The sequence below is a fragment of the Lepidochelys kempii genome, chromosome 2 (assembly GCF_965140285.1).
Source record: "Lepidochelys kempii isolate rLepKem1 chromosome 2, rLepKem1.hap1, whole genome shotgun sequence".
In the NCBI taxonomy this organism is placed as follows: Eukaryota; Metazoa; Chordata; order Testudines; family Cheloniidae; genus Lepidochelys; species Lepidochelys kempii.
In genome coordinates, this window is record NC_136381.1 from 86,460,390 (window position 1) to 86,471,247 (window position 10,858).

Below are 10,858 nucleotides of genomic sequence, written 5' to 3' on the forward strand. Positions count from 1 at the left end.
AAGCCAGTGCTCAGGGTGGGGGCAGTGGGCGGAGAACCACTGCTCCCCCACCTAGGAGTCGGACTTGTGGCTGGCTGCTTCCGGGGCGCAGCGCAGTGTCAGAACAGGTAGGGACTAGCCTGCCTTAGTTGGGCAGCACCGCTGATGGGCCTTTTAACAGCCCGGCCGGCGGTGCTGATGAGCACCGAGACAACCCAGTGCCTTACATTCCGTGACCCAGTACTGGGTCTTGACTCGCAGTTTGAAAACCATTGGTTTACAGGTAGTAAAACATGTCAACTGATTGTGGTAAACCATAGCTCCTCAGCATTAAGCATCCCCTAAGGTTACCCACAACCAGCTAACCAGTTTTTCAATACAACTTGTCCTGTCCAGAGGTAGCACGGTCTAATGACGACCCAGCACGTGCAGTTCATTTTAAGAACACTCTCACTGCAGATCTGGCAAAACACAAAGAAGATAACAATGTGAGATTTCTAAGGATAGATACAGCACTCAAACCAAGGTTTAAGAATCTGAAGTGCCTTCCAAAATCTGAGAGGGATGGGATGTGGAGCATGCTTTCAGATGTCTTAAAAGAGCAACACTCCAATGTGGAAACTACAGAACCCGAACCATAAAAAAGAAAATCAATTTTTTGTTGGTGGCATATGACTCAGATGATGAAAATGAACACGTGTGGGTACGCACTGTTTTGAATCATTATCGAGCAGAACCCATCATCAGCATGGACGCAAGCCCTCCGGAATGGTGGTTGAAGCATGAAGGGACATGAATCTTCAGTGCATCTGGCATGTAAATATCTTGCAACGCCAGCTATGACAGTGCCATGTGAATGCCAGTTCTCACTTTCAGGTGACATTGTAAACAGGAAGGGGGCAGCATTATCTCCTGCAAAGGTAAACAAACTTGTTTGTCTGAGCGATTGGCTGACCAAGAAGTAGGACTGAGTGGACATGTAGGCTCTAAAGTTTTACATTGTTTTATTTTTGAATGCAGGTTTTTTTGTACATAATTCGACATTTGTAACTTCAACTTTCATGATAAAGAGATTGCACTATAGTACTTATAATGGGTGAATTGAAAAATACAATTTCTTTTGTTTTTTACAGTGCAAATATTTGTAATAAAAATAAATATAAAGTGAGCACTGTACATTTTGTATTGTGTTGTAATCAGTATATTTGAAAATGTAAAAACACCCACAATATTTAAATAAATAGTATTCTATTATTAACAGCACAACTAATTGTACGATTAATCACGATTAATTTTTGTAATCGCATGATTAATCGCAATACATTTTGTCAATCGCTTGACAGTCCTATTTTTTGTACATTATACCATTTTTTTTGTACAACTTGTTGCATATATTGACTGAAATCCTGGTCCCACTGAAGTCAATGGCAAAAGTCTTACTTCAGTGGAACCAGGATTCACTCTGTGAATCTGACACAGTGCCAGCTGTCTTTGGAAATGAGTAAGTATACAAACTTTTAATTTAATTTGGAGTATTAACTACATCTTATAGCTAACATCACCTATACATTTCCATTCTAAGACTCCTTCTAGAATTTTCAGTTTTGGGCAGCAATTTTCCAAGCCTAGTCATTGTCTGAGATTGAAATATTTTGGAAAGTGAGCAGAAGTTGTTCAGATGTTGTTTAGAAAGGAGAGGAGAACGTATACAATTCCCAAGAAAAAGAACCACCCTTCTATGTATTTGAACAGGTATAAAACAGAAAGTGTTGGGGACAGAAAGCTGACATTTGGCAGAGAAAATAGTCCTCAGGGAAGATAAATGCCTCAGTGTTCTAGTACATGCTGTTGTTGTAGCCGTGTTGGTGCCCAGGATATTACAGAGACAAGGTGGGTGAGGTAATAGCTTTGCTTTGATTTTGCCAAGTTATCAAGTTTGAAGAACATGCACAGGTTTTTTGTTGTGGTAAGAGACTACAATTTTATCTCCCAACATCCTAAAGGAAATCAAGCATGGGTAAATTACTTGTATAAAGAAAAGTGTAAGTGAATTTGTGCACTGAGATCCCAATCCAGCAAAGCTCTTGAAACAAAATCTGTTTCTAAATACTAGCTTCCCTGAAGAACCTCATCACTACTCCTCTCTGGAATAAATAGTGATTCTAGAAATTGTGGAGTGTAGGTAACTAAAATTTAGCAGAAAGCCTAGTATCCAATTCTGCAGTCCTAGCAGTAGTCCCATTGCTTTCAACAGATATACGGCTGTGACTGAGGGACTGCAGGATTGAACCCCAAATTATGTACTTATGCAGCTGTGCAAATCATTGGGAACAAAAAGGTTTTGTCCTATGTAAATTGTAATTATTACAGTATGTTTTATTGTTATTTTTTCCACTGCAATACCTTATCATATTTTGAAATTATACCGAAACAAAGAATATACGGGGGGAAATATTGCAGCTATTTTAAAAAAAGACTGAAAATAAAGTTTAAAACATTTTTATCTCACTATAGCTATTAAATTATTGAAAATTGAAACAAATCTGTTCCTCATTCCTTAATGGTGTATGCATTAGTTAATTATTTTATGGCATTTAATATGTGGTGAACTGTGTTTTAAGAAACAAACAAGATTAAAACTTTGCAACCACCAGGGAAGAAAGGTGCAGCTCACATTCTGAATCTACCACCTTTATCTATGCTTATATACAACAAACCCCAAAATACGTTTACACTACTAATTTAGTTCCTTCCTTTGTGGGACGCTATAAAATGAAATGAGTACTTATTATTTGACGTTGCAAAAATATAAAATGGATAGTTGATTTACAAACTAAAAGCGCTAAATGTAAAACAAAGAAACATTTAAAAAAATATATCGGACAAAGTCCAAAATTTACATATTCTAAAATATTCAATTCATGTTTTATTTACAGAACAATGTTCAAACTGTTGTTGGTATTTTAATATAATTGCTAAAACTGCTGATTACATGAAAGATACACAATGAAGTTGTAACAAAAATGATCAGTTACAAAAATGTTATTTTCAATTTCTATTTAGAAATGCAAGAGGTGATTTACCACACTATAGTTTATAAATACTTGTCTGACAACTTTTATATGTCGTGGGTCTCTTAAGTGACCAATTTATTCCAACCTGATGTGCAAAAGAGTGCATTTTTGCCCATTTATAGTTGAAATATAACATTGATAATAATTATTTACACTTAAAATAAAGAAGTGTTCATGTTCCTTAGGATCATTTTAATAATTAATACTGTGAAGTTGTAACTCCCTATTTCCATATACAGGAGACAGCTCAGTCTGTAGTACTTTAAAAGTTTTCTTGAGATTGTGGTAAATTAAGGAACAATTAACAACCCCTTCCCACCCCTCCCACCCCAAACTAAAACAAACAAAGGAAAATAAAACCTTGCCTGAATGATTTCAAAAATAGATTTCACAGATTCTGAGGCAATGATAGTTGGAAACGCTGGCCAAGATAATCCCTTCCCATGGGAGATTTCTCAGAGGATAAACATTTTCACACAGATTCCCCTATGGAGATCTTTCTACACACAATCCTACTGGGAGGTGCCCCCTAAAAGGCCATGGAACCTACCTTTAAAGTTGCAGGCAGCGAACTGCGGGGTTCCTGGTACCAAATCCCTCCCCTTAACAGCACAGCTAGTTCCACTGAGGTGTATTTCTAGAGACATTCCTTCATAGAGGTGCCAAGTTTCTAACCTGCCCAGGAGTTCTCGACCCCTGGCTCTGCCCAGGCCCTGCCACCATCCCACCCCCGTCCTGCTTCTTCCCACCCTGTCTCTTCCCTGCCCAGTTCTTCCCCCTCCCCGAAGAGCGCTGCACCTTTGCTCCTCCCCGCTCACCCCCAACGCCTCCTGATGCTGTGAAACAGCTGATCTGCAGCAGGCGCTGGGAGGGAAGCGGAGGCACTGATCAGTGGGGCCCGCTGGCAGGGGGCTGCTGGTGTGTGCTCAGCACCCACCATTTTTTCCTGTGGGTGCTCCAGCCCCAGAGCACCCACAGAGTCTGCACCTATGCATCCCTTTGCCTCAGCTGTCCTGGGGAGAGTGAGGGGGAAGCTACATGACAAAGACAGTACAGTCTCAGATTGTATTATCTTTGATTAATTTTCACGGGGCCAGATTTGGAACAATATATCTCTCTACACATTCTGCCCACTTGTTCCCCCTCCCACCTCCATTCCATCCCCCGTACAGTGCACGAAAAGGCCTCTGAAGGGTACGTGGAGGCAACTAAGCCCCACTCCTTTCAACACAGAAAGGGTAGATGAGTGCTGTGTCCTCTCCATTTGTTGATCCAGGGGACATATCTAGACTATTATGAATGTGAAAAGTCTATTATGAATGTGAAAAGTCTTTAGAAGAGCAAGTATTGTATGCACCAACTCACCAGCCAGATTAAAGAGAGGAATTTAAGGGGGTGGACAAAGAAGCAGGATAACTCCGCTTGACCAACTACCCAAAATAGCCAACCTACTGCACTAATAGCTAATAAGTACAGTGAATGAGGAAAAAGGAGGAAATAAAAATGTCAGGATTCCAGCAGATGAATTTTTGTGGGTTCTAGGTGTACTATATGGTCCTTATGAAACTACACCCAAAAATCTTAAAAAAAAAAAAAAAATTGTTCCCACACTTATAACTTTTTCTACAAATTTCAGTTTTGTTAGACATAATTTACCTCATTGGTACTAATGTGTACAAAGGACAAGTATGCAGAGGTTGTACTAAAACATCAAATAGAGATTTCCTCATTTTGTTTATAAAGGGCTCAGTCATTTTCTGAAATTAAAACATGTTAGTGCTAATAACAAAATTATTTTTATACTCTAAGAATACATATTTTTGAAGTATTTTAAAATACCTAACCAAGCACTGCTATATGCTCCTATGCAGTGTTCAATCCCTCTAAAAATATTTTATCTGAAAAGGTAATGATCAGTCTAAACATGTTTCAACATTTAATTTTTGTTCAATTTAATTTCTTAAATTACTTTTTGGATAAAGTTTTCTGCTTTTGTTTTTAACTACAAGCTATAGTTTCAAGTTGCTGCTCTGCTTCAGCTGCCATGGCTGCTGCCTGTAACTGTTCTGTTTCACTCTGGATGGCATTGGCTGTAGTAATTTGTTTCCTTTCACTGTGCATATTGTTCTCATGCCTTTTTAGATCAGATGCTTTAGCAAATGCTTTAGTGCAAGAGCTGCAGACAAAAGGTTTTTCCCCTCGGTGTCGTCTTTCATGATCTTTTAGATGGGACTTGTGCTTGAAAGCTTTATCACACATATGGCATGCAAATGGCCTTTCATTACTATGGACTCTTTCATGCTTTTTCAGATCTGGAGCTCGAATAAAAGACTTTCCGCAAACCTCACAGCTATAAGGCTTGTAACCTGTATGGATTTTCAGGTGCTCTTTCAAGTGAGCCTGTGTGGTAAACCCTTTAGTGCACATTTCACAAACAAATGGTCTATCAGCAGTATGAAGCTTTTCATGTTTTCTCAATCGTGCTTCATCAGTAAATGTCTTACCACACGCTTGACATGCAATCTGTTCCCTGTGACCATAAAGCAAATACTCAAACTTCATGTCAGCAGCTGCTGTTGTCCATCCTGGGGTCTGTTCATCTTTCACTTCACTTATGCCATCATTAAATGTTAGAGCTTGAGGGGTTTGAGATCCTAAGTCTTTTGATTCAGTTGTTTCCATGGGCTCCACTTCTTGACCATAGCAGTTTACTTTTCGAACCTCTTCACTCCCCAACTCTTTCAGAATTGCTTCTTGAACTCTTAGTGTATTAGTAGGGGATTTCCCATCTTCCTGACTTGGAGGAGTTCCTTCTACTGTCACATCTGATGGGCTATCATCATGATCTCCAATTTCCTCAACCTCATCATCTTGGTTATCATTAGATTCTCCTATAGATCGATTTATTTTCAGACAATACTTACTCTTGGATTGGGCATTTTCTTCGGGGCTAGATACATCACGTTTCTGAGAACAGAGTTTATCCAAAAACCTAATACCAAGAATCTGACCTGATGACATCATCAAATTTACATCTTCCTTCTTAACTGAAATCTTTGCAGTATACATATAATTTAGAACCTCTTCAAATATATCAGAACGAAGGAAATCTATCTCTATTACTGATGAGCTATCAACCTCCAATTTCTTGAAAAGCTTTTTGAAGTAGGTACTGCATGCAGCAAGCACACACCGGTGCGCTCTGAATTTCACATCTTCTACCACAATAGCTATGTCACAGAATTCTCCTTCCAGACGTTGTTCATTTAATGTTTTCAGAAACACAGTTTTGTGATCATCATCATTATATTTAATGCTTTCAGACATACTGATGAAAAACTCCTGGAGAGAGAGAGAGAGAGAGAAAGTCTTGACTTTTTACAAGTTACTCTAAAACACTAAATCATAAGACATGATTCTAAGTGTCATCTACAAAATCAAAAATAAGAATTATCAAATGAAAACTTTAGCTTAATTTGATCAGAACATGTCCTCCAGACTGTAAAAAAGATTAATGTTAAATCTCATTTAAAACTATTACATATGCAAAGGTTTTTCACCTAGTACCATGTACATACTTTGAAGAAAAAATGCTATTTTTTTCAATGACCAATTTTATTTTGAAGGAAATATAAATTTACTCACATATTTACATTAAATCTGCTTTTGTAATTCTAACTAGTATATTAAAATTTGCATTTCAATTTGACTTACTTAGAAACTTTGTGAAGTAAATTCCTGAAACTGCTGCAACACTAGTATTTCTTATAACAAAAAGAAATGTCAATAAGTATTTACACATTTAAAACATGTAAGCTCTAGAAATGTACATAAAATAACCATTTACCATTGTGACCAAAACTAAATACAAAATATAAAAGGTTAAGCCGTACCATGAACAATGCAGGAAATTTTCTTAATAATCGATCACTAAACTTTTGACAGAAGATTAATCCTTATTATGCTCACTTTGAAACTGAAAAAAAGAACATTGGGGAAGATAAGAACAGAGAATTATACACTGTCTTAATCTGTTTCTCAAATTAAAGAACATTTTCAGCAATATTACAAGTTATTCAGGAAATTAAGAGTCTATTCTCACATTTTCAAGAAGTTAAAAACTATATAACATGTTTTGTTAAAGTAAAATGCAAATGAAATGAAGTTTTGACTGATTTTATAGCAAACAGTATTTGATCTATGAATTGTATAGGTGATTAGGAAATAGCTATACAAGTACACCACAGCTGCAGAATTGTGTGCTAAAGGCACAATGGAATCCACAGCCACAAGTTAGAGGTCTAGGCTCCCCATACAATTCAAAGATTCCAAAGCCAGAAGGAATCATTGTGATCATCTAGTCTGACCTCAAGTATAACATAGGCCATAAAATGTCCCCAAAATAATTCCTAGAGTGTACCTTTTAGGAAAACATCTAATCTTGATTTAAAAATTACCAGTGATGGAGAATCCACCACAACCCTTGCTACATTGTTCTTATGGTTAATTACCCTCACTGTCAAAAATTTACACCTCATTTCCAGTCTTAATTTCTCTAGCTTCAACTTCCAGCCATTGGATTGTGCTGTACCCTTTTCTGTTAGATTGAATAGATTTATTATATATTTGTCCACAATGTAGGTTTTTACATACAGTAGCGTTGGAATAATTTTTATAGTGGGGGTGCTGAAAGCCACTGAACAAAACTTTAAACCCTGTATATGATGGAAACCACTTTAAGCCGGGAGTGCTGGCACCCACTCCAGCACCTCTGGTTTACAGACCGTAATCAAGTCACCCCTTAACCTTCTCTTTGTTAAACTGAATAGATTAAGCTCCTATCACTAGAAAGCACGTTTTCTAATCCTTTAATAATTCTCGTGGCTCTTCTGTGAACCCTTTCCAATTTATCAACATCCTTCTTGAATCGTGGACACCAGCAGCAATCGCACCAGTGTCAAATACAGAGGTAAAATAACCTCTCTCTGCCTACTCAGGGTTCCCGTTTATACATCCGAGGATCGCAATAGCCCTCCTTTTGGCCACAGCATCACACTGGGAGCTCATGTTCATCTCATTATCCACCATGATCCCCAAATCTTTTTCAGAGTCACTGCTTCCCAGGAAAAAGTCCCCCATCCTGAAAGTATGACCTACATTCGTTGTTTCTAAATGTATACATTTACATTTAACCATATTAAAAAACAAACAAACACCATACTGTTTGCCTGAGGATTCATGAGGAGAGTTAGGTGCCAAACCTCTGGACTAAAATTATAATGGGGACAGTGGCACCGGCTCCACCTCCTCTAGCTGTTTTGTGTGGGGTTAAGCATGCTTTGACAACATCTACTCCTACTGGATTGGGACCTGCAGGTTTAGGCATGAGATGGTCTCCAGAGAGCCTAGACTGAGGCATGTTCACTGGCAGAAACTTAGGCACCCATGGGACTTGAACAATATATATTTAGATGACTAGGGAGATTAGGCACGTACAGAGAGTTAGGTGGCAGCTAAGTGGCATTTCTGAGGCTCTCAGTGGCACCTCAATGTTGGCCTCAGGCGCCTAAGTCCTTTTATGGATCAGAATTCCCCAATTAATGACATTCTAAAATAATCAGGTATGAGAGGTGTACAGAACAGTTTCAATGTATAAAAGAAAACAAGAACAACTTTAAAAACTATGGGACTAGGGACTAACTTTTTTACAAATTGTAAAGAGTGGTTGTTAATGGTCAATAGCATGTCCTTTTGCTTTTTTGTATAAACAAAACATTGATTTAAAATTTAAGAGTTTTTCTGTTGTCTCACTGATAAGCATCTTTTCAACCCAACAGATTGTTATGGGGAAACTGAAATAGTGTATACATAACACATGATCAAATCTCCTACCCAGTACCTACCCAGGGAACAAACACTGAGGGGGCTTTTCAATCTAGCAGAGAAAGGTATCACCTGAGCCAGCGACTGGAAGTTGAAGCAACAGAAATTCACACTCTAAGAATTATTTTGGGGGAAGTTCTCTAGCCTGTATTATACTGGAGATCAAACTAGATAATTAAAACGGTCCCTTTTGGACTTGGAAAATTTAATCTGTATAAATGCACAGGTGTATACAAACTGAAAATAGAAAATTTGCTAGCTTCTTTCAATCCTTGTAATCTTACAGCATGCACTGTGCTGCCTACTATAGAGCTAGTGTGCAGTGTAAGGCAACTGTGTAAAATTCCACTGAAAGAAGGGCCACTTTTTTTTAAACAGGCAAGTAAAATTATGTTTTGTTTCCCCCTTTTTAAACAGTTCCCCGTATTTTTGTTCTGTGGTGTACACACAGCACCCAGCGCTAAGGCGTCCCGACGGCCACGGAGCCTAACGTAAAACAACAACAAAGCTGCAGGAAGCCACGTGGTGTTTTTTGCACCTCAAATCACCTGGGTTTAGGCAGCGGCGCGCACCTAATTGCAGCGAACACGCGAGCCAGGGGCCGAGCAAGGGTGGCCCTGGCCCAGTGCGTGCACCCGGAGCCAGCTGTGCGAGCGTCCCCGGGGCCGCAGCACGAGTCCAGGCGCGCGGGCCATGGCGGTGCGCGGCGCCAGGCGGGCGCTGCTCCTCGCTGCGGGTTGTTCGGAGCTGGAGCCCGGCTCCTTCTCCAGAGCGAGCCTCGCAGCGCCAGCCCGGGCCCGTCCGCGCCGCCTCTCGGGGCGGCGCCGGGGACAGGCGGAGGCGGGATCCCCCCGCCCGGTGCCCGCGCAGCGCCCGCCCGCAGAGCGGCGGCGGCTGCCTCGCGGGGCCGGGCCGGGGCGCGCAGGCGGCGGCCCCGCTCCCCTTTGTTGCGGTGGGGGCTCAGGGCTGGCGCGCGGCGGCGGCGGCGGCGGCGTCTCCTCGCGCGCGTCAGGAAGGGGGGAGGGGGAGGCAGCGGCGCGCGGCGGCTGCTGCGGCGGGCGCGTCTGTGGTGGCTCCGTGTCCCCGGCGCGAGCCGGCCGGGCTGACGGGCAGCAGCCTCAGCGGCGAGAGCGCGCGCAGCGGCCCCGCCGTGTGTGTGCTGGGGAGCCGCGCTTACCTGCTGCCGCCGCCGCCGCGCTCAGTGCCGCAGTTCGCGGGGACGCTGCTGCCGGTGGGATCGGGGGGTTGGGGGGGGGGGGTCTGCGCGCGTCTCTCCGGCCGTCGCCGCCGTCTCCTGCACGAGCATCCAGTGCGCGCGCGCGCCGGGGGTACGTGCATGCGCGGTGCGGGCGGGGCGCGCCTGCCGAGTGGGGGCAGGGGGACTCGCTCATTCTCGCGGGCGGGTCCCCCTTCCCCCGCGGGCCGCGCTGCCGGAGGCGAGGGGTGGGGGGGTGCTCGCGCGCCGGGAGGCTCGCGCGGCCGCGAGGCGGTGACGTCATCCCTATGCGGGCGCCAAAAGAAGGAGCCGTTTTCTCGGGAACCCGCCCAGCCGCCCTTGCGTGCGCGAGCCTAGCGCCTGCCCGCCTCGCGCAGCCGGCCCCCAGCGCGGCAGCGACCCGGGCGGGGCGCCCTGGTCCAGGCCAGCCGGGGAGGGAGCCCCGGCGCCCTGCTCGAGCCACTGGGGATGCGGGGCGGCGGTTGCCGCGGGGCCGCCCCTCGCCCCTCTCCGCAGCGCCGGGCTGAGGCGATGCCCCTCGCCGCGGGCCCGGCTGGCGGAGGAGGTTGAGCGTCGTGTGCGACCGCCAACGGGGGCAGTTGTCGCGGGGCCCCCCAGCGCCTGTGACAGCGGTGTGCGGGGGAGCGGCGGGCCCAGATTCCTCCGGCCGGGCCTGACGGCAGCGGGGGAGCCGCCCCGGGGCGGG

The 10,858-nt window shown here is 43.4% G+C and overlaps 1 protein-coding gene across 3 annotated transcripts; it reads right to left on the reverse strand.

The window, feature by feature from the left end:
* Positions 1–966: 966 nt before the first annotated feature.
* ZBTB14 (zinc finger and BTB domain containing 14) lies at positions 967–10,426 on the reverse strand. Of its 3 annotated transcripts, XM_073331498.2 has the most exons (4): positions 9,485–9,857; positions 6,947–7,029; positions 6,768–6,817; positions 967–6,395 (listed from the first exon to the last, which is right to left on the reverse strand). In XM_073331498.2, the coding sequence occupies exon 4, from the start codon at positions 6,378–6,380 to the stop codon at positions 5,052–5,054; it is 1,329 nt and encodes a 442-aa protein (XP_073187599.1). In that variant the 5' UTR covers positions 6,381–6,395; positions 6,768–6,817; positions 6,947–7,029; positions 9,485–9,857; the 3' UTR covers positions 967–5,051. The 3 variants fall into 3 exon arrangements, with proteins under 3 accessions (XP_073187599.1, XP_073187598.1, XP_073187597.1); XM_073331497.2 differs by lacking the exons at positions 6,768–6,817; positions 9,485–9,857 and adding an exon at positions 10,114–10,426; XM_073331496.2 differs by lacking the exon at positions 6,768–6,817.
* Positions 10,427–10,858: the final 432 nt, after the last annotated feature.